The sequence below is a fragment of the Scyliorhinus canicula genome, chromosome 15 (genome assembly GCF_902713615.1).
Source record: "Scyliorhinus canicula chromosome 15, sScyCan1.1, whole genome shotgun sequence".
In the NCBI taxonomy this organism is placed as follows: domain Eukaryota; kingdom Metazoa; phylum Chordata; class Chondrichthyes; order Carcharhiniformes; family Scyliorhinidae; genus Scyliorhinus; species Scyliorhinus canicula.
The window spans coordinates 88108728-88131441 of NC_052160.1; the positions used below are offsets into that span (position 1 = coordinate 88108728).

The window sequence follows — 22714 nt, forward strand, 5'->3', positions numbered from 1 at the left end:
CCACTATGCTACCGTGCTGCCCTTCTATTTAACAACCAGTGGTATGTCTGTATTTAACAACCAGTGGTATGTCTGTATTTAACAACCATTCTTTTTGAGGCAAACTAAATGTAGATTTTTGAGGCAAGATGTTTAGAATTTAGAACTTGTCTATATTATTCTACTTGAGTTATTGCCGGTGGAGTTTACCTTAAGTGCAGAAGTGTTTCTGGTATATTGATATCTTGTGCTTATAGGCAGTGATTCTTAGTGAAAATCTTATTGCGTGAGCTTTCTATTGGCATGCTTGCATAATATGTACTCAAGATCAAGCAAGGAGTGATATTTTCATTCAGGTTATACTTAAATGCCGTGGCCTATATGTGCTTTCACAAATTGGGTGTAGAAATTGAGTTTTTAGTATCGCCAGATAGTTAGTTTTAACTCTGGGATCTACCTCGTGTAGTTACTGAAGATTTTCTGAATTCATGGAGTGTACTTTATGATTCAGGAAAAAACATGGCAAAGTACATTTATGGCAGAAATGTAGAATACTTGCATTCTGAGCCGATATGGTAGGTTTTCTTTGCATTTTGATAGATGCTAGTTAACCAATATTAGGAAGCTAGTTATTGAGTTGCAGTGCAATCACAATATTAATGTGTCCTAATTTGTTTGTGCTATAGCGCATGGTGCAGTATATATAATATGCCTCATGATTAAAGACATGTGCACGTACAATTGTGGCACTGAGTTCATCACAAAACAAACTCAAAAGTCTGCCTTCAGACAAAGAAATATCGATCAGAGTTAAACACGGTACAAAGCTAGTACCTCTTTCCAGAGATTGCAATTACCTATGGTGAATTACTTTTTAATGGCTCAAAACAAGTGTTATTTTGTAGTATATGTGCTCAACTTTTGCTAGCATGAATGCCTTGCCTTGCAAAGCATCTCATGCATGTGTAGCGTGATGTTGCACCAGGTTAAAAATGTTGCATGCAGGTATGATGTCCAGTCCAGTACCCTAGGAACTGAAACTGTGCTCGGATTGAGTTTTCCCAGACTTTGGACTACATAACTCCTGGAATCCCTACAGTGCAGAAGGAGGCCATTTGATCCATCGAGTTTGCACTGACCTCTGAAAGAGCACTCCACCCAAGCCCACTCCCCACCCTATCCCAATAATCCTTTAACCTAACCTACACATCTTTGGACTGTGGGATGAAGCCGGAGCACCTTAGGAAACCTATGCAGACTTGGGGAGAATGCACAAACTCCACACAGACTGTCACCCAAGGCCATAATTGAACCTGGGTCCCAGGTGCTGTGAAGCAACAGTGCTAACCACTGCCACCGTGATGCCCCTCCAATAGAGCAGGTGATTTGAGTGAATGACTGACTGACTGATTTCCCCTCTCATCTCAAGCATTGTTTGGATGGAAGTTACTGTTAAAACATTAAACAGATGTCACCGTCATTCAAATTACTAAAATCCCAGTGTAACAAGTCTAATCCTGAAGATTTGGAGAAACATGCTGATGAACTGTCGGGTAGCTCATTGGGCAGACTGTTATAGAAGGAAAGAACTTGCATTCGTATTTCTTTGTAAATAAAAGGCTATTCATGCTGGCTTCAAGTCCTGAAAGAACAATTGCATATTTGATTTCGCTGCAAACATGAAATTAATCCCTCAAATGAAAATCCATTGGAATACAGATGTAGTATGCCAGGCTACAGATACTGGAGAGAACTGTGGCTGAATTTCTGTTCTACAGTAAGGGGTCCTGAGGTTAATTGCATCATCTTTCTAGCGACAGTTGATTTAGTGTAGACCAGAAATTAAACCTAGCTTTATTTACTGATTGCCTTTACCAACAAAGATCCTGTTTGTGCACACCTTTCTCTGACTCTGTCTTCAGTCTGAGAATGGCATCTTCGTTCCTGCGCTTATCCAAGAGTGGTGCCCAAATCTCCCAAGAGTAATTTCCAGTTTATATACAGCTGGATTTTGGATAATATACTTGTATGGAATCGGTGATTACAAAGCCACCTTCCCTGTGCCCCCACCCCCAAAGATTTCAAAAGTGCATGAGTTAAAAGGGGGCTTAGAAAAAAAAAAAGAAACAACATTGGATATTTCCAAATGGAGTGGAGAACAGGTACGATGGTACGGAAAGAATAACCAAACCAAGCAAGCCAAAATTTCTTGTATAAGTTAGCTAATCGTGTTTTGATGTGACATCCATATTAGCTTTCTTTAATTATTTGTCCAAGTGAATATTAATTTTGACTTTAATTGTTGTTTCTAAAAGCTTCATGACCACCATGGTTAAATTGGCTGGCCTGTATTGGCAGAGCATGTATTTGCATCTTTATTTGAGCATGGATATAACGTTCTGAATTCTCCAGTCCTCTGGCGCCACCACATCTACAGAAAACTATGGCCAGAGTTTCTGCAATTTCCACTCTCGCTTCCCTCTCTATACTTGGATGCATCTCATTGGTTCAAGTGCTTTAGTACAGGGAGCCTATCCAACATCATCTCACCAGTATTAAACCCTTCAGATGCATGAACTACCTTTTTTCTTTTACCATGCCTGTGGCAACATCCTCCTTGGTAGCGACAGGTAAAATATTCATTTAACATTTAGCCATGCTTCTGCCTCCATGCGTAAATCCCATTTTTTAACCTCTAAATTAACTCCATTACTACCGTTCACTATTTATGTGCCAATGGATTCCCATTTTTATGTTAGCTACCAGACTTTTCTCGTGTTCTCTTTTTGCTTTTCATTTATTTTTTCAATTTCTCCTTTGGACCTTCTATATTTGGCCTGGTTTTCTATTGTATTGTTCATCTGTCAGAAGTGCACTTTTTTTTTTCAGCTTCATCTTAATCTCTATTTTGTTTGGTATCCAGGAAGCACTAGATTTGCTCGTCCTACCGTTTTAAGACCCCAGAATGTAGGTCAGCAGGTCTTGGGGATGTCAGCCTGTGTGTGGGTTTCCTCCGGGTGCTCCGGTTTCCTCCCACAAGTCCCGAAAAAACGTGCTTGTTAGGTGAATTGACATTCTGAATTCTCCCTGTGTGTATCCGAACAGGCGCTGGAATGTGGCCACTAGGGACTTTTCACAGTAACTGCATTGCAGTGTTTTTTAAAAATCTTTCTATTGGCATTTCTCATAATTATAAATGATTATGTATCTATCACATTATTCTTAATTGCATTAATTAACTTTGTTGTACAGAGGTTTTTTTTTCTTTTAATTGACCCTATACATTTGACTGCCCTATGGTTCCTTCTTCTTGTCTCCTCCTCCTCTCCCCCCCCCCCCCCCACCTGCCCAGTTGGCTTCAGCTGTGCTTTGCTTTTATTTTCAGGAGGTATTACCCCTTCCCTCCTCTTTTGTGGTTTCCATGCCTTCCTTCCATCTTTCTCTTCTCCCCTCCCCCACCCCCAAACTGGGTTGCACAATCCTTTTGTTCCTCATCCTTTGTTTTTTATTCTTAACTCACTCCTCATTGCTCGTCTCAAACAGGTTTTAGAATAGGCCAACAATTTGCCCCCAAGTATCTAGGAAGCATTCCTCAGATGGCATATTTAATCTTCTCCAGGTGGAGAAATTCCGAGAGGTCAGTGAGCCAATCTGCAGCTTTGGGTGGTGTTGCTGATCGGCAGCCGAGCAGGATTCTCCGGCGTGTGATTAGGGAAGCGAAAGCAAGGGCGTTAGCCCTCTTCCCCGATACCCCGAAGATTGCCTTTATCGGGCATGGCGTCACCCTCACCCCCACACGGATTCATGTACCAATTCTCTCACTGTGCCGTTGCTGCCTAGTGGTAGTATTGTAGATTGGAGAAGGCTATCCAGAACCCCACAAGTTTGGGGCAAGCCCAAAACATGTGGGTGTGGTTGGCTGGGCCCCTCTGGCACCGTTCACATTTATCCTCCGCCTCCGGGAACAAGCTGCTCATTCGGGTTCTGGTCAGGTACGCTCTGTGCACCACTTTGAGCTGTATTAGGCTGAGCCTTGCGCAGGAGGAGGTGGAATTAGTCCTGCTCAGTGTTTTGCTCTAGAGTTCCCACCCTATCTCTGTCCCCTGTTCATCCTCCATGTTCGTCTGGTGTGGTCTTGCCCAGTGGTGTTTATGCTCTGTCCAGTAACTGTCCGTATATGTTCCCACATAGCGCACGCACGCACGCACACACACACACAAACACACCCCGGGCCTTGCTGCTCGTGCCCATCAGGTCCTCTAGTAGTGTGGTTCCTGGGGGCTCGGGGTCCTCTGCTGTCTCTTTGTGTCGGAAGTGTTTTATTTGGAGGTGTCTTATCTCCTGTCGTTAGTTTCCATTTCCTCGTTAGTTCATCCAGTGTCCGCGGTCTGTGCCCTACCTAAACATCTCCGACCGTCAGTGTGCCCCCGTCCCGCCTCCATCTTTTGGAGATGGTATCTGGCATGGTTGGTGGGAATCTGTGATTGGTGCAGATGGGGGACATTTTAGTTAGCCTGAAGTGTTGTCTCAGTTGGGGCCCTCATTCTCAGCGTGGCTGCTACCACTGGGCTAGTTGTGTATCTTGTTGAGGGGGATGGAGTGCTGCTGCAGCCAGGGCCTAGAGTATCGTCCCTTTACAAAAGGCCTCCTCCATCTGTGCACACTCTGTGCCGGGTTCATGTACCAATTCTCTCACTCTGCCGTTGTTGCCTAGTGGTAGTATTGTAGGTTTGGTACGGCCAAGCCCCCTTTGATTTTCCTTCTTTGCAGTGTCCGTTTGGGAACTCCTGTGTTCTTGCCCCCCCCCCCCCCCCCCCCCCCCCCCCCCCCCCCCCCCCCATGCAAACGCCATGATTAAGCTGTCTATATTTTGGAAAAGGGCCTTGGGAATGAAGATCGGAAAAAGGCCTTGGGGATGAAGATCGGAAAAAGAACATAAGAACTAGGAGCAGGAGTAGACCATCTGGCCCCTCGAGCCTGCTCCGCCATTCAATGAGATCATGGCTCATCTTTTGTGGACTCAGCTCCACTTTCCGGCCCGAACACCATAACCCTTAATCCCTTTATTCTTCAAAAAGCTATCTATCTTTATCTTAAAAACATTTATTGAAGGAGCCTCAACTGCTTCACTGGGCAAGGAATTCCATAGATTCACGACCCTTTGGGTGAAGAAGTTCCTCCTAAACTCAGTCCTAAATCTACTTCCCCTTATTTTGAGGCTATGCCCCCTAGTTCCGCTTTCACCCGCCAGTGGAAACAACCTGCCCGCATCTATCCTATCTATGCCCTTCAAAATTTTATATGTTTCTATAAGATCCCACCTCATCCTTCTGAATTCCAACGTCCCAGTCTACTCAGCCTCTCCTCGTAATCCAACCCCTTCAACTCTGGGATTAACCTAGTGAATCTCCTCTGCACACCCTCCAGTGCCAGTACGTCCTTTCTCAAGTAAGGAGACTAAAACTGAACACACTACTCCAGGTGTGGCCTCACTAACACCTTATACAATTGCAGCATAATCTCCCTATTCTTAAACTCCATCCCTCTAGCAATGAAGGACAAAATTCCATTTGCCTTCTTAATCACCTATTGCACCTGTAAACCAACTTTTTGCAACTCATGCACTAGCACACCCAGGTCTCTCTGCACAGCAGCATGTTTTAAAAGGCCTTGGGGACGAAGATCGGAAAGAGGCCTTGGGGACGAAGATCGGAAAGAGGCCTTGGGGCTGAAGATCAGAAAGAGGCCTTGGGGGTGGAAGATCGGAAAAAGGCCTTGGGGATGAAGATCGGTATGGATCTAAACCGGAAGAGGATCCTTAGCAGTACGTTCATCTCGATCGCCTGCACTCACCCTGCTAGGGAGAGTAGGAGTGAGCCCCACCTTTGCAGGTCCATTTTTACTTCCTCCACCAGGCTGGTCAGGTTCCACTTGTGGATCTGTGTCCAGTCTCTGGCTATCTGGATCCCCAGGTAACAGAATCTGGGCTGGGCTGTTTTAAACGGGAGCCCCTCCAGCTCTGCCCTCCTCCATTTAGGTTCACTGGGAATGCGTCACTTTTGCTCAGGTTAAGCTTGTAGCCCGCAAAGGTTCAAAACTCCTTCAGGATCTGCAGCATTGTCTTCAGTCCCTCCTGTGGCTTTGAGACATAGAAGAGCAGGTCATCTGCATAGAGTGAAACTCTGCTCTCTGTCTCCTCTCCGGATGCTCTTCCAGCTTTTCACATCCCGCAGGTTTATCGCCGGGGTTCAAACGCTAGCGCGAACAAGAGTGGGGACAGGGGGCAACCCTGTCCTCCCCTCTGTAGCTGGAAGTATTCTGAGCTAGTGGTGTTAGTTCGGAGACTCTCTTTTGGCGCTTTGTACAGGAGCCTCATCCAGACGGTGAACCCTGCTCCTGGCCTTAGTATCTCCTCGAGGAGGTACTTCCACTCGACTCTGTCCAAAGCCTTTTCTACGTCCAGGGAGACAATCGCCTCTGGTGTTCTCTCCTGGCCGGCCGGGGGGTGGGGGGGGGGCACGTTCAGTAGCCGCCTGATGTTCGCTGTGAGCTGTCTGCCCTTGACAAGGTCTGTTTGGTCCTCTGCGACCATCTCCGGTTCGCAGCCTTTTGGCCAGGACCTTTTGCGAGTATTTTCGTGTTCATTGCAGTTTTAATGGAAGCCTACTTGTGACAACAAAGAGTAGTAGTAGGTAGTAGTATAGTTTTTCTTCTCGTTACTGTTTTATATTCCTTCCTCCTTGCCGCCCCCCCCCCCCCACCCCAGCTTTTGTGCTATTATTGGAATGCTTTCATATCTTGTATGATTAAGCCATACAAAGTTTTTTTTCTTTATATTCAAGTGTCTGCTATTTTTTTCTCCATTATTAACTCCTTAGTCACATCTCTTGAGTTACTGATGTTTACTTCATCTCTTTTTGTATACTTTGTAGAAGCTCTTACTGTTGTTTCTGTATTGCTAGTTTCCTCAACCCCTCATTTTTTTTATAGTTACCCTTTTCTGATTCGTAATAAAATTTGCCAATCTTCTGGCCTCTGACTGATCTTCACAACATTGTATGTCTTTTCTTTCTGTTTGAATGCCATCCTTAATTTTCTTGGCTCGGATGTGGATGAATGTCCTTTCTTTCTTCATGGATTGTGCCTTAAATTATGAAATAATTTCTTAAAGTCCGCCACTGCTGTATTGCATTTTAATCTATTTTCCCAGTTCAGAGGAGGCGGTGATATATCTGCCGCTGAGTCAAAATCCTGGAGCTCCATTCCTAACATCACTGTTCCTACTCCTCTGGGCCTGCAGCGGTTCAAGAAACCAACTCGCCACCACCTTCCAATGTCAATAAATGCTGACCCAACTGCACGGACCCTCTGGGGGTACCCAACCTAGGGTCAGGCCCACATCCCATAGCTGAATTTTTTTTTTTAACTAGTCATCTCTGACTTCATACCTTTTAATGCAAGTTTAAGATGCTAGTTTCAAGCCCACGTTTCTTGTCCTCCAGCTGAATGTGACATTCCTTTTACTGTAATCACATAGAGGATCCTTTACTATAAGCTAATTAATTAATCCTGCCTCATTGCACATTACCAGGTCTAAAACAGCCTGTTTCCTGGTAGGTTCCAGAACATATTGTCCTCAGAAACTGTCCTCGAGGCTCCCGTTGCCAATTTGATTCATCCAATCTATATTCAGATTTAAATCTCAATGAGATTTCAAGAATGAACCTTCAGGGGTTGTAAGGTGGAAACCATGACGACCAGCATTGGGGTGTTCCGGGTATAGCGATGAGGGCTACAGTCAAGAAAATAAGGTTAGTATTGAATGGTAGCAGTAAAGAAACCTGTGCAACTGTGTAAGATCATGCAGCACACTCTGCATTGTAAGTGGTAACGTGGTCAATGAGGCTTTTAAAAAATACTGTTAAAGCCACTGCATGTTCCACTGTTAAACATATTATTACATCAGATTTAAATATCAAGTGGGCAATCGGTCCCAACTGGTTGATTTTCCTTTATTTCATTCCTGCAATGTGGGTCTGCTGGCATGGCTGCCATTTATTGCCCATTCCCAGTTGCTCCCAAAGGTAATCCTACAGCAGTGTTCCAGGATTTTGACATTAACAATGAAGGAATGGTAATTATATTTCCAGGTCAGGATATTGTGTGGCTTTTGAGGTGATGTTCCCATGCCTCTGTTTTTCTATGTTGTAGGGCACATGGGCATAGTAAGAATCTTTTTGGAGCTCCTGTAATACAATTTGCACATGGTACATGGTGCAGCTGATGGTAGAGATTGTTTAAGGTGGTGGATGGGGTGCTGATCAAGCAGGTTGCTTGTATCCTTTATCCTGTTGATGCAAATGGAGAATATTCCATCGCAATTCTAACTTGCAGTTGATAGGAAGCCTTTGAGGAGTCAGAATCAGCACATGATTCACTTGCTGTAGCAACGTATTGATGTGGTTGGTGTGGTTATGTTTGTGGCCAATGGAACTCCTGTTCTTTCCTCCCTCCTTATCTAGCTTTTCCTTGAGTGCATCTATGCTGTTCACCTATTATTGTGGAAATAAGTACAGCTTAAAACATGGTAATGGTTTTTGCAAGAAAAAAGTATTAAGTATTATCAAATATTGTTTTGGGGGGAATTAATGAAGTTAGTATTTTTTTTCAAAATATGACCTTGAATTTAATTGGGTAAAAAAGTGAACTTTGAACTAAAACTACGCATGTGGAGTTTTTGTTGCACATCATTCTTGATGAACGTAGTTGATTTTTTTTATTTTAGGAACCAGAGATTCCCACAATGAAGACTATTTTTGCAACTGTGGACAAGTTAATATGTAGGGTTTTGCAAGCGAGTGGCTTCCACCGTTGCTCAATGTGTCCTGTTTTATTGCTCTTTAGGATGCTGAAGAGGGAATCATTGCATATGAGGAAGCTGGGATTAGAATGACTGTACCGTATCATATAAAAGACCTGGAAGGCTGTGCAATTCCGCAGCTTGGTGATAAGGTAAACTTCTATATGAAGCTCAAGTTTTAGCAGTATAATGTTTCACTTGTTACTGTAGGTCAAATGACCACCTATATTATTAAAGCCATTATAAAATTGACCAACTCAAAATGCAGTGTGGCTCGCAGTTTGGGTTTCTCTTCTAGCTGAGTCCTACTGAAGAGTTGTCAGTGCCTCTTGTTGCAATATATTTTGATTATACAATGACATGAAGGTAGTCATTCTTCTGTGTCTCTTTCACTTAATTTTGGTGACTTCATTAATAGAAAAATACTAGCCCATCTCCTGTTGCACATGGCGAGTCAAGATTAAGTGCAATATTCAGATGAAGGCGCTGGGACAGCTGTGCCAAGGCAGGGAAAAGTGGGAGGCAGGGGTGAGAACTAAAGGGACATCAGAATTGCTGGATTTTTTTTTTAAAAGTCTATCTGGTTTGACTTTTTTTTATCTTGGTCATAGTTGCATCATATAACAATAATGGCTTTTTAATTGTGATCATGCGCTGGCATTTCTACAATCGACTTTGCAAAACAAAGAACTCTCCTATCCTTCAAATGGTGTCATAAATTTAAAAAACTTGGATTTGAATAGCACATTTCATATCTTCTGGATGCCCAAAGCAATTTACAACCAGTGAAATACTTCTGTCATAGAATCAGGCCATTCGGCCCATTGAGTCTGTTCAGACCTTCTGAAAGGGTACCCTACCTTGGGTCAGGCCCCCACCCGTCCACTCAACAGAGTAATCCCACATAGCCAAACCTTTTGACAATAAGGGGCAATTGATCATGGCCAATCCACCAAACTTGCACATCTTTGGATTATGGAAGGAAACCAGAGCACCCGAGCGAACCCACACAGCTCCGGGCCAAAGTGCAAACGCCACACAGTAACCTAAGGCCGTTATTGAAACTGGGTCTCTGAAGCTATGATGCAGCAGTGCTAATCACTGTGCCACCATGTCGCCCCATCATGTAGAAAACCCAGCAGGTAATTTCAACTCGGCAATCTCCCACAATCAGGTGATGGCGGCATTAAATGGCATATTTTGCAATGTTCACGATGGCAGGTTAGGTGGATTGGCCATTCTAAATTGCCCCTTAGCGTCCAACGATTAGGTGGGGTTGCAGGATAGGGCAGGGGAGTGGGCCTTGGTTGGGGTGCCCTTTCGGAGGGTCAGTGCAGACTTATTGGGCTGAATGGCCTCCTTCTGCACTATAGGGATTCTGATTCTTTTACCTTGGGACCAAAGAATCCCCGTGCTGTTTAGATACAACATACACCCTTTCAAATTGAGAGAATTGGTAGAGAGCCACCATGTGGCTGTGGTACAAAACGCAGAAGAAATTTTGAATAATTTATTTCCAATCTCTGCTTCCGATTTTTGTTTTTAAACCCAATGCCACATAGCAGATTTCAGCAGTATCTATCAGATGTAATGCATGTTGCAAATAAATTTGATACTTGAATAATGGATTTTCCCATTGATGCATTTTGAAAAGAATTGTTGTGACTCGCTTGGCAGTTTTACTATGTGGGTCTCTGCATACAGTCTTAAATTTCCAAAGATTGCAAATTAATATGTCTACATAAATATGTTCATCCTGTAGGCCCTATAATGTGGCTGGAGATCACTATTTTAGCCATCAGGTGCAGTTTATCCTTTGGGGGGGAATAAAAATCTTCATCCCATTGGACCGTTGCCCTGTTGTATCCAGCGTAACCACTACAGTCCTCTGAGGGTGGTGCTCTCCGAGTAAGAGCCATCACTAGATATGGCTTCTGTTCCTCCAATTGTAAAGCAGTTAACATGTTCACAGATTGAATCAGACCTATATGGTGCTGCCCGTAGTTTAAAAACTTGTGCAAAATAACGGTATTAATTGAAAATGTATTTTCCTCATTTCTTCAGACATTGAAGAGAATAAATAATGTGGGCTCAAGTGGAATAATTCCCTGCACCAGCAGATAAACTATAATGATCGATGGTGTTAATGAGAAAATAGTAAAGGTGTGAAGAGCTAATCAGTTGTATTAGTCAGTGGTTAGGACATACGTTTCGTCTCTTTATAAAAGGACTTCATAGGATACATCATCCCTTTCCTTTGGGTGATTGATGTGAGCAGGCAAACTAATTATGAAAGATTTATTTTAGTGCTATTATTTTTAAAAACTATGCACTTTTATTTTTTGTCTAGAGCACTTGAGGATGTTAATTAGAAGTTGTTTTCCCCCAGAGACCATACAGACAATTAATTAGCTAAGTATTCAGAATGGCATTTCATTATAGCATTTACCAATCTGAGGACGACAGGCTTGTCATCAACCAAACAGATCCACCAGAATAAAGCAAATTATGTATTAAACCAAATTTGCCATATCCCATATAAACTCATTCCATCTGAGAAAATGAAGAAATGTACAAATCAAGAAAACTCCGATTCTGATCAAAACCTCAACAGGGCAGTGTATCCAATTTAATTCAAAGCAAGTTGCTTGCACCACTTGAAGAAATGATTGACACCAAAGATTTGTTTAGTTAGAGCAGACCTGAATTTTTAATTGTTTTCAGTAACATTCAGGATTGATGGTTGAGAAACAATTCTTCAGTTGAATGTAGGATTGCTTTGCCGCAGAGAGTAATTGAGGGAGATATGTTTTCAGAACATAACAAGACATTTTTGAAGCGGAGGAAAGTACAAGGAGGCGGAGAGTGAACAGAACAATTTATTCATTTTTGATTTCTCTAGTAAAAGGCAGCACCGAGCTTGATGGACCAAATCTGTTCCATTACTTATTCTAGTTCATTAAATTGCACTGACTAATGTGTTTTGGAACATTGTTCCCAATTGACGCTCCTAGCTTTGCTGATCATTCTCACTCAATGGAAACTCTGCCAAAAAATGTTCGGTTCTTTGATAAAAAGGATGCTAGTTCAGATGCAACCAACACCCTCCTGCCACAATGTTCTTTGGCCTCATTAGTGGCAGTGGACAAGGATGAGCATGAAACCCAGACCACTAGATTACATAATATCAGTGTGGCTCTAAAGAGAGTAAAGCTTGTGCTAATTCAATAGTACATACTTCCATTTGAGGAAGTCTTGCCAATTTGATCAATTGATATAGTTATTTGTTTAGTTGAAATATTTAAGAATGAGTTGCATCTCCTAAATAGGCAGCTGCATTTTGCTAATTGTGATAAATAATTTTTGAATTAAAATATAAGAAACAGCTGTGTAAGACTTTGGCTCATTGAAATTTATCTCTAATAATTGACAGGAACTGGAATAATAACTTTGCTTATCACTTAAGTGAGGCTCATCACTTGTGAAGATCCGCCTCTGGTGAAAAGCTACATATTCTTCCTCATCTCTACAGTCCTGTAGTTTCTGCCGTGCTTTCTGGATGTGCAATTTGCTACACCTATACTTTTTTTGGTGAAATCTGTGTTCTGAGATGCTTGTGCCACAGACACTGGCTTTCCATTTTGAGACTAACTGGCACCAGTTTGTAAGGAGCAGCTACTGATTTGCTGAACTCATTGAGCTGTGAGGAGTTGCAATTTTGTGATGTGACTTTAGAAAACTACATCCATTTGCACCCACAGCGGTTTTCAAAATCTTAACCCTTAAGATTGGGCAGCAGGGTAGCATGGTGGTTAGCATAAATGCTTCACAGCTCCAGGGTCCCAGGTTCGATTCCCAGCTGGGTCACTGTCTGTGTGGAGTCTGCACGTCCTCCCCCTGTGTGCGTGGGTTTCCTCCGGGTGCTCCGGTTTCCTCCCACAGTCCAAAGATGTGCGGGTTAGGTGGATTGGCCATGCTAAATTGCCCGTAGTGTCCTAATAAAAGTAAGGTAATGGGGGGGGTTGTTGGGTTACGGGTATAGGGTGGATACGTGGGTTTGAGTAGGGTGATCATGGCTCGGCACAACATTGAGGGCCGAAGGGCCTGTTCTGTGCTGTACTGTTCTATATTCTAAAAGTAATCAGTGAAATTTTATCCCAAGACATTTTAAGAATGACCTTTGTAGCCAACAAACACCGTCTACTGCTGATCACAATCTGGTTAATATCACTTCCTATAGAGTTATGGTGATCTGTACAAGTTCCACATGGGATGTAACTGAATTTCCATCTGAGAAATAACTTTTTGAAATTAAGTGAAAGTTTGTCAGAATTACTTGTGAACCTCTACCTGGAAATAATGTATTTCTGTTGGTATATGCTTGCTAGTTTTATAAAGCCATAGTTCTTTAATGGAAATAATTCAGTTGAAAAAAAATATCTTGCTTAAAGTGACACTTTTTTTATCTCTACATTCCATATAGATTGAATTTAGCATTTGTGAAGTTAAAAGAACTGGCCTACAGAGTGCGGTGTCGATCAAAATTCTAAATCGTAACCCCAATGCCAAGAGGCTTGTAGGGTATGTAGCAGCTTTGAAGGATAACTTTGGTTTCATAGAAACTTCCCAGCATGATCAAGAAATCTTCTTCCACTACAGGTGAGCCACATATTTAACCCCTGCATTGTATTTACAACATATTTTGGAATGTAGTCATTTGGCAATGAATCTGAAATCGAAACCAATTTGCTTACTTTGTGCAGATATCCTAAGCATGACCTTTTGTCTCTATTAGGTATGCATTTACTGAAATAGTATTTTGTTGTTATTTTGCTATTGTGTAGAATTTCCAGTGCTGTAGTTTTCTACGGGTTGCGATCTTAAGGATTTTCTTTTATTTTTTTAAATTTTGAGTACCCAATTATTTTTTCTTTCCAATTAAGGGTCAATCTAGCTTTGCCAATCCACCTTTCCTGCACATCTTTTGTGTTGTGGGGGTGGGACCCACAGACACTGGGAGAATGTGCAAACTCCACCCTGACAGTGGCCGAGAGCTGGGATCGAACCCTGGTCCTCAGCGCCATGAGGCAGCAGTACTAACCACTGCACCACCGTGCCACCCGACCTTGAGGATTTTCATATCTTGCATCTATGGGATGTGTGGTGATTGGTATCCTGTGATGGATATAAATTTTTAGGATTCCTTTCAATGAGGTCAGCCACCTGTGGCATTGCAGTGATAACTACTGGCTACATAGATTTCACTAATGGAGAATTAAACTAATACATTCATTAGAATTATGATTCATGTTCATGACCACTGTTTTACTGGTCATGATTTTATTTATGTATCTCTAAAATTCAACTGCCTTTAGTTTATTAATATAACGTGTTCAACATGGGTGGAGGAAACTGTAAACTGTGCAGTCAGGAATCCTCAAGTAGATGGTGTTGCTAAAATGGACATTCAACTTGCAACTAGCAATAAATGTGTTTGGATAAGATGCCAGTAAACAGTCTCAAATATCATTAAAATAGAATTATGTATTTTTCAGAATTTGTCAGCTGAAGAATGTTAAGCTTCTACAGGTTACTATTCCACTTGATACTGGAGGAGTAATTGTGCATTTTTTTTACTTTCCTGTTGGCACTTTAGTGAAGTGCCACCTATAAAACAGTACTCCAAAAAATCCTGGTTTCATTGACTGCGCTCATACACAGCCTGTGGAAGACAATGGCCTTTCTCATGTGAATGGTCTTCATTAAATTTACTTGTCATTTCCAGAAAAGGTGGTTCTTTCCCGTTCCTGCTCAAATTATCCTAACAATCTGCAAGTGGTGCCCAGAAAGTAGACCATGTTAGTCAAGCCAGTGTGCTGTTTATAAACTAAGGAGCATATTTAATGTGGTTCATTCAATTTTATCCTTTCGGTGCTGAAGTAACAATGAAGTAACTTCATTGAAGCCTACTCGTGACAATAAGCGATTTTCATTTCATTTCAAATAGGATGCTTGGTTCATTTTGGTGCAAGGTGGCAAAATTGAGTTATTCTAGGTATTAAAAATTGGGTCATTTGTAGATACGGGACCAATTTCATGTTTTCCAATTTTACAGTACAAGCCATGAAATGTTTTGCATCATGACCAACAGAAATTGTGGTGTTTTAAATTCAGTTTTGTTCCTCTTATTGACTTGAGATTAATCATTCTCCAAGAATGGGGGCAGTAAGATCACAAACTCACTTGGCAGAAGTGATCTGGAATAACTTGTCCACCAGCCTGATTTCACCTTTTGAATGATGCCAAGTTGCTTGATATTGATTTTATGGCAGTGGCCATGGTGGGAGCTAGTCACTTCTTGGAACCTATTGTACATTCACTCACTTACTGGTTTTGCTAAATTCGGGTATTATCCTACATTTTATTTGACCAGACCATTTGTTTATGAATCCGCAGATCAACAATAACTTTCAGGTACAAGAGGATGAATTTTGTTGTAAGACATCAAGGACAGCAGTAAAACCTTGGTCTAACTATGTGCATTAATTTTAAAATGCAGCAATGCCATCAAATCCTTGGTGCTCCAATTGGCTTCTGATAGGTGCAACTATTAGCACCAAAGCAAAATAAGCAGATCTTGACTCTACATTGTTGGCCCAATGTGGGACTGCAGTGGTTCAAGAAGGCAACTCACCATCACCCTCTGAAAGGCAAGTAGGGATGGGCTGGGCAATAAATGCTGCCCTAACCAGCGATGCCCACATCCTGTAAATGATTTTTTTTTTAAATTTGAATACTTGGAAATGTTCTTTCACTGAAGTACAGTAAGTTTATACTTTAAACCAAAGTAGTTGTTTTCAATGAGTACACAAGACATTTCACAGTATAAAAATTGGCAATTCATCGTTGCATCTATGCAGTGTCTCTGCTTCGTCCTATATCCTTAGTTTTTCCTTTTTTAAACAGTATCTACTTTTAAAACCCATCATGAATTCTGCTTCCATCAGTTTTCATGGGTATTCCATAAACTAATGTCTAATTACTGCACCATTTGGAAGGGGGCAAATTGAGTAGCTTGATTTTAATGAAATTGATTTTTAATTGCAAATGCAGACTGTCAAACATGAGATATTTGGAACATTACACAGGAGGTGGAATGCCTTGTGTGTCTGATGGGTACTGTTGAAATCTGTACCAACATTTAATAGGTTATTGATCAGGAAGAATTCTGAAGAAAACTAATGTTAATTGCTATTAGTGTAAAACGTTTTGCTGGTGGCAATTGTTCAATATTATTTGTGGTCTAGCCTCTTTTTTTTAACTGAAGGCAGCTTGTCCGATCAAGTGTATAAGCACAACTTTTTCCCCAAAATAAATGGAGCATGATAAAATGTGATAAATGTTAAATTGATATTGCATATAGCTAATGATTATTGACCTAAAAATTAGTAACTGCCTGTTTTAAACATGGGTGTTACTTGCCTGGGCCTGTGTTTAAATGATATTAACTTGCATACTGTTTTGCCAGTATTTGAGTCGCTGTTCTAAAATATTGGTCTTAGCACAAAACCTAAGGATGTCCGAACTGTTAACTTAAATAGTTTAGCAATACTACATCGTTGAGCTTGTTGCACTTTATCCACTGATGTTCTTGTGGTCCCCAGTGAGTTCTCGGGTGATGTTGATGAGCTGGATGTCGGAGATGTTGTGGAATACAGTTTGTCAAAGGGCAAAGGGAACAAAGTGAGTGCTGAGAAAGTCGCCAAGATTACAACCGGTAAGAGCCAGGTGAACCTTGTGGATTCGAGAAATAGCTCAATACTAATCTGATAGCCATCACGGAATTAGAGAATCCAACTTTTCAGATGACAAAAGATCGATTGTGTTCGTGAGTTGAACAGTTTTGGTTAGGCATAATTGAAATTCCATTGTACCCAGTAAGGCCGAATGTGGCTCGTGGGTGGCAGAAAATTCAAAACCAAACTTTGTGGTTGGCTCCTTAACATTTCCACTGTTGTATTTGTCATCCAGCAATACTGTAAATAATGCAGCAGGGAACCTGGGTCCCTGGCCCTATGAGGCAGCAGTGCTAACCAGTGTGCCGCCCTAATGTATTGAAATTGTCCCACCTTGTTTAAATGAGTAATTTGGCAAACGATATAGTATTCCTCCCAAGTCCCAATTGTAAGACTGGGTTTGAGTAGTTGAATCATATAGGAGGTGGAAAATCAATCACTAGTCTGAATTGTTATTTATCAGAATGGATCTGAGGGAGGCCTGGGAAAGAGATGTGTAAATTATTGAACTCCATTAGAGGAACTGAGAAACATTGGGGTTGAGCACTAGAAATCTTTAATATTAGGAAGAATTGGTCACTTATTTTTTTATTGCTTTTATGTTTTATTAAATTAATCAAAAATTGTTTAGGCCACTGTTTGAATCATGTACGGTGAGTGCTTTAATCAAAAAAGAATATCCAGGCAATGGAGTGGGTCAGTAAAATTATACAATTTTAAAGAGGCTGAAATTATGAGTAAAGAAACCAAGGCTGGTCATTGGAGTGATAATTATTCAAAGGAGATGTAATCTTGTTCTATATCGAGATGTTATGATCAATTAAATCTGAAAACTAGCGGCTAGCGGACATAAGATTACCAAAAGGGTAAATTTGCTCTTCAGACAGTTGTTGGACCATGAAATGGTGGTAGAAGCTGGATCTATTAAAGCTTTAAACAGTGGAGAAATTTTGAAGCAAACAATTCAATGTATCGAGGAAGGGCAGAGATTGGAACTATAATGGCTTTTTGAGCCGAGTGGCTTTATCTGTGCTGTGATTCATTGTGGCTATCTGGTGATTCCTGTTGGGGAAAAATGGGATCTTCTAAAATAAAAATACTCAGATTTTTCTTGATTTTAAATGATTAAACTTAAGCGCCAATTTGTTTTGAATTTGTGAGAATGGCTAGAATTTCTATTGTTTTTCTTGCCAGATATCAGGACAGGAAATGCACTAAATAATGACCACAGCATATTGCATAGGCATGTCTGCAAAGTTGAGCTGTAGTGTCAACTCTTCCAGATTGTCTGAACTATCTTAAACATCTGTTTTAGCGGTTAACATCCTAGTGCAATCTATTTGCAAACACTAAATCTGTTTTACTCTTCAAATAATCTGACATTGTGCAGAAATGTTGCGTTGAAACAGCAGAGGCCATCCAGTGGGATGACTGTAATATGTCTAGCTATCTGGGTTTCCTCTTGCTGAGCTGTGCCTCATTAGTCATTTCCTCAATTTCATGAAGTTTAGTGATGTTCAAAAACTGATCATGTCATCTTCTGAATTTATACTGGTTTTCAGTTCTCAGCTTCCCCCAATCTCTTCTCCCCCCCCCCCCCCCCCCCCCCATGATTTTTGATGCCAAAAGCAAAGATCTGTGAAAAAAACGTTTCAAATCCAAAATAAAAATAATTTTGAAGCTCCTTTTTGTTCAGATAACTTGCTGATAATTTTCATACAAGATTTCATTGATTACTTTGGTATGGTACTGGATGTTCTGTTGTGCCTGTAACCAATGCTTCTAGCAAAGGAACATTGGCAGGAAGGCAAGGTGTTGGAGAACCTGTAGATTTATTTAGAGACGTGTAGAAATGACCATCATAAATTAGTTTTTATTTTTACAAAGAAAAGAATGAATCATAAATCTTGTACAAGGTGAGCAATGATCCATTGGGGATTTTCTGCTTCTATTCTTAGTGCATATTGGATGATAGCAAGCCCTTGCCCTGATTTTCCTTTTCTAAATCTCTTTAAAAAGTAATTGGCAGGCTGGAGTGCAATTTTGAGATGCATATTTTCAACATGTACTAGGATGGCAAAAATGGAAAGTCAGTCTTCTCCATTAAGAATCAATTGTGGCCATTGTTGATATAAAAATGTGAAGATTGGAGATTCAATTGGTGATCTACACATGATACACAATAATAGTTTCCCATTTAACTGTTAGTAATACGGTATTTAAATAGACATGGCGCAGTGGTTAGCACGGTTTCCCGTGGTGCCAAGGGCCTGGGTTCGATCCCGTCCCCTGGTCACTGTCCGTGTGGAGTTTGCACATTCTCCCCGTGTCTGCGTGGGTCTCAGCCCCACAACCCAAAAGATGTGTAAAGTAGGTGGATTTGCCACGCTAAATTGCCCCTTAATTAGAAAAAAAAAGAATTGGGTACTCAATTTATTTTAATAGGCATGGTGACATGGCCTTTGCTCATTTCTGGCAATTAACATTTCGATTGGACCTGGCTTAATTCCTAAACAGGATTGAAATACAAATTGTCTCTTTGATTCCTCTCACTTAAAAATATTGTGAAGGAAGTTTGCAAAAGCTTTGTATACGTCCTTGTAGTGTTTTTTGTTTCAAAATTGATAGTATCCTGAGAAATCAATATTGGGGCATGTTGTTCTTCCCCCATTTCCGATTTCAAACTTCTATCGCTACCAACTGTCTACAATCAACTTGATTCATGACAATAGGTTAGGCCTTCAACTTAAATTTTTTTTCTTTTACAGTGAATGGTCCCAGTGATGAAGTGTACCCAACAGTCTATAGTGGTAAGGTGGTGAGGCCATTACGCAGTGTGGATCCACAACAGGCTGAGTATCAGGGACTTATTGAGATTACAGAAGAGGGTAAGGTTCTGCTATCAATGCTCTACTTTTAAAATGTCTGTAGATGTGTGTGCTCGAATCAGTCTGTAACCTCCTCTGCATCAAATTTTAAATTGAAGAATATTGAGGTAGTGAATTTGGAGTTGAGGGGTGTTGAATCCAGTGCCAATGATAAGCTATTTAGCCTTGCAAAACAATTGCTAAAGTTATCATTCTATTAATTATCTGTCTTCTACTATAATAAACTTAATTCACCCTGGTGCTTTTTGTTATACTGCTTTCTCCATTTTCTATTTTTAAAGCAAAAATTGTCTTGCCCACTAAATTTGGCCACCTCCAAATAAGTTTCAAATATTTGACAAAAGTTGCAAAAACAATTTTTTTTTTCTCGCTTTACAAAAGCCCTTCTCTGGTCCACTCCTGCTGACTTTCATCCATGGCTTTCCCAACTCCAGAATTAGTTATTTGGATGGCCTGCTGGTTAGCCTCCTGTCCTCCACCCTGTTTTTAAAAAGAAATTAATCTAATATCTCATCTAGTCAAGCTCCGCTGTCTTCTTGACCTTGGTGATCTATACAAACCACACACGGCTGGTTTAGCTCACTGGGCTAAATCGCTGGCTTTTAAAGCAGGCCAGCAGCACGGTTCGATTCCCGTACCAGCCTCCCCGGACAGGCGCCGGAATGTGGCAACTAGGGGCTTTTCACAGTAACTTCATTGAAGCCTACTCGTGACAAGCGATTTTCATTTATAGCTGGTTTCGGTGCCCAGTACTTGATATAATTATCTCTCTTGACTTGCACGTCCACATCTCTAACCTTCTGTTGCCCTACAAATCCACTTCTGATAAAACTTTGAACTCCATTGATTTTAACATGTTTGTATCTCTTTCACTCCTCTTTCCCCCCCCCCCCCCCCCCCTTTCAAAGTACTAGTAACTTTTGTCAGTTGTGAACATAAGAACTAACAGGAGGCATTAGAGCCTGTTCTGCCAATTAATGAAGTTGCGTCCAATCTTAGATCGAACTTCCAAAGCCTGTATTTGCCCAATATCCGTTAGTCTTTTGGTTAACAATTGCCAGTCTCTGGGCACTGCTGCTTCACGGTGCTAAGACTCTAGTTTGATCCTGGCCCGGGGTCATTGTCTGTGTGGAGTTTGCATATTCTCCCTGTGTCTTCATGAGTCTCGCCCCACAACCCTCAAATGCCTGAGGTGGATTGACCACCCTAAATTGCCCCTTAATTAGAAAAATTTTAAAATAAACAATTATAAATGTCCAATTTAAAAATTAACAATTGATCAAGCATCTGTTGCCTTTTGTGGAAGTGTTCCAAACTTGTACATCCTGCTGTGTGGTGAAGTTGTGACCAATCTTGGATTGAGCCTCCAAAACTTGCATTTGCCCAATTTCATTTCATTTCATATCCCTGAATACCTTGCTGGAAAATCTCAGCAGGTCTGACAAAGCTTTGACAAAAGGTCATCTGGACTCAATGTTAGCCAGACCTGCTGAGATTTTCCAGCATTTTCTCTTTTGGGTTCAGATTTCAGCATCTGCAATAATTTGCTTTTATCCCTGAATACCTTTTGGTTTACCATTTTATCAGTCTCCGATTTGGAAATTAACAATTGATCCTGATAATTTAACTCCTGAAATCCAAGTATTCTGGTAAATCTATGCTAAATTTAGGCTCACGGTTTTTCTTAAGCTTCATCCCCCATCCCCTCTTAGGAATTTCCTTAACTTCCTCCTGACATTGTCAACTCCACATACTCCTAATTATACTTCTGTGAAGCATCTTGCAACATTTTTGTTCATTAAATCAACATTTCAACTTGTCAGCATAATAACATACCATCACCAACCAGAAACTGAACTGGACCAGCTACAAGTGTAAAAGCAAATTACTGTGGATGCTGAAATTGAAACAGAAAATGCTGGACAATCTCAGCAGGTGTGAAAGCATCTGCGGAGTGAGAACTAAGCTAATGTTTGCCAAAGCTACAAATATAGGTCAGAGGCCAGGGATTAATAATAATAATGTCACAAGTAGCCTTGCATTAACACTGCAATGAAGTTACTGGGAAAATCCTCTAGTCGCCACACTACGGCGCCTGTTCGGGTACACAGAGGGAGAATTCAGATGTCCAATTCACCTAACAGCACATCTTTCGGGACTTGTGGGAGGAAACCCACGTAGACTCGGGAAGAACGTGCAGACTCCGCGCAGGCATTGAACCATGCCGGGAATTGAACCCGAGACCTTGGCACTGTGAAGCAACAGTGCTAACCATTGCACTACTGTGTTGCCCATGTGCTACTGATCCACCATTCTGAGGAGAGTAACTCGCTTTCTGACTTTGCAAAGCCGGTCGCCATCAGCAAGGCACAAATCAGGAGTGTGATGGAATACTCTCTCCCTTCCTGTGTGAGTGCAACTCCAACAACACTCTGTTTGATACCATTCAGGAGAAAGCTTTCTTGATTGGGACCCCCAGTCACCACCATAAACATTCCCTCCCTCCACCGCCATTGCACAGTGACAACAGTGTGTTTCATCTACAAGATGCGCTACAGGAACTCACCAAGGTTCCTCCCACAGCACCTACATCATCTACGGCACCTTTCAAACCTATAACCTCTACCACCTAGAAGTAAAAGGGCAGCAGATGCGTGGGAACACTACCTGAATGTTCCCCATGCAAGGCCCACACATCCTCTTGATTTGAAACCATATTGTTATTTCGGAACTAGGTCAAAACCCTAAACGCCTTCCGAACAACACTGGGTGCACCACATGGACTGGTTCAAGAAGGCAGCTCCCCACCACCTTGAGGGTAATTAGGGATGGGTAGTAAATCCTGTGAAAAAATATGAAACAATTGAGATTTCTGGTTATTCAATTTGTGTTGGAGTACTAAAAGATCTCCTAGTAAAGAAGTTGGATTAAATTCCAAAGTAGAATTTCATCCTTCAATATAAAAATATTTTTCATGGAATTTGAAATACTTTAGGGCAAACATGGCTACTTAAATCAACAGCATTTTAATTAGATCTTTAATTAATGCGCCGTCCATTTTCCTGTAGTTGAGAAGTCTTTTTCAGTGAACTGTGCACCTGAGTTTCTGGAAACGGTTTGCTTCCCGAGTTGAGCTTGGAATTCCGAAGACCCTAGGTGTCGCGCAAGCTTTGAATTTGCCACCTCACATG

General features: G+C 41.3%; 1 protein-coding gene across 9 annotated transcripts in view; it reads left to right on the top strand.

Moving 5' to 3' along the window:
* The window catches only part of csde1 (cold shock domain containing E1, RNA-binding), a 129914-nt gene that overhangs the window by 94197 nt on the left and 13003 nt on the right, over positions 1-22714 (top strand). For all 9 annotated transcript variants that reach the window (XM_038819946.1, XM_038819940.1, XM_038819942.1 and 6 more), the window contains 4 exons: positions 8884-8991; positions 13323-13498; positions 16504-16616; positions 19404-19523. In XM_038819946.1, coding sequence (XP_038675874.1) covers positions 8884-8991; positions 13323-13498; positions 16504-16616; positions 19404-19523 — 517 coding nt within the window. The remainder of the gene's footprint in view (positions 1-8883; positions 8992-13322; positions 13499-16503; positions 16617-19403; positions 19524-22714) is intronic.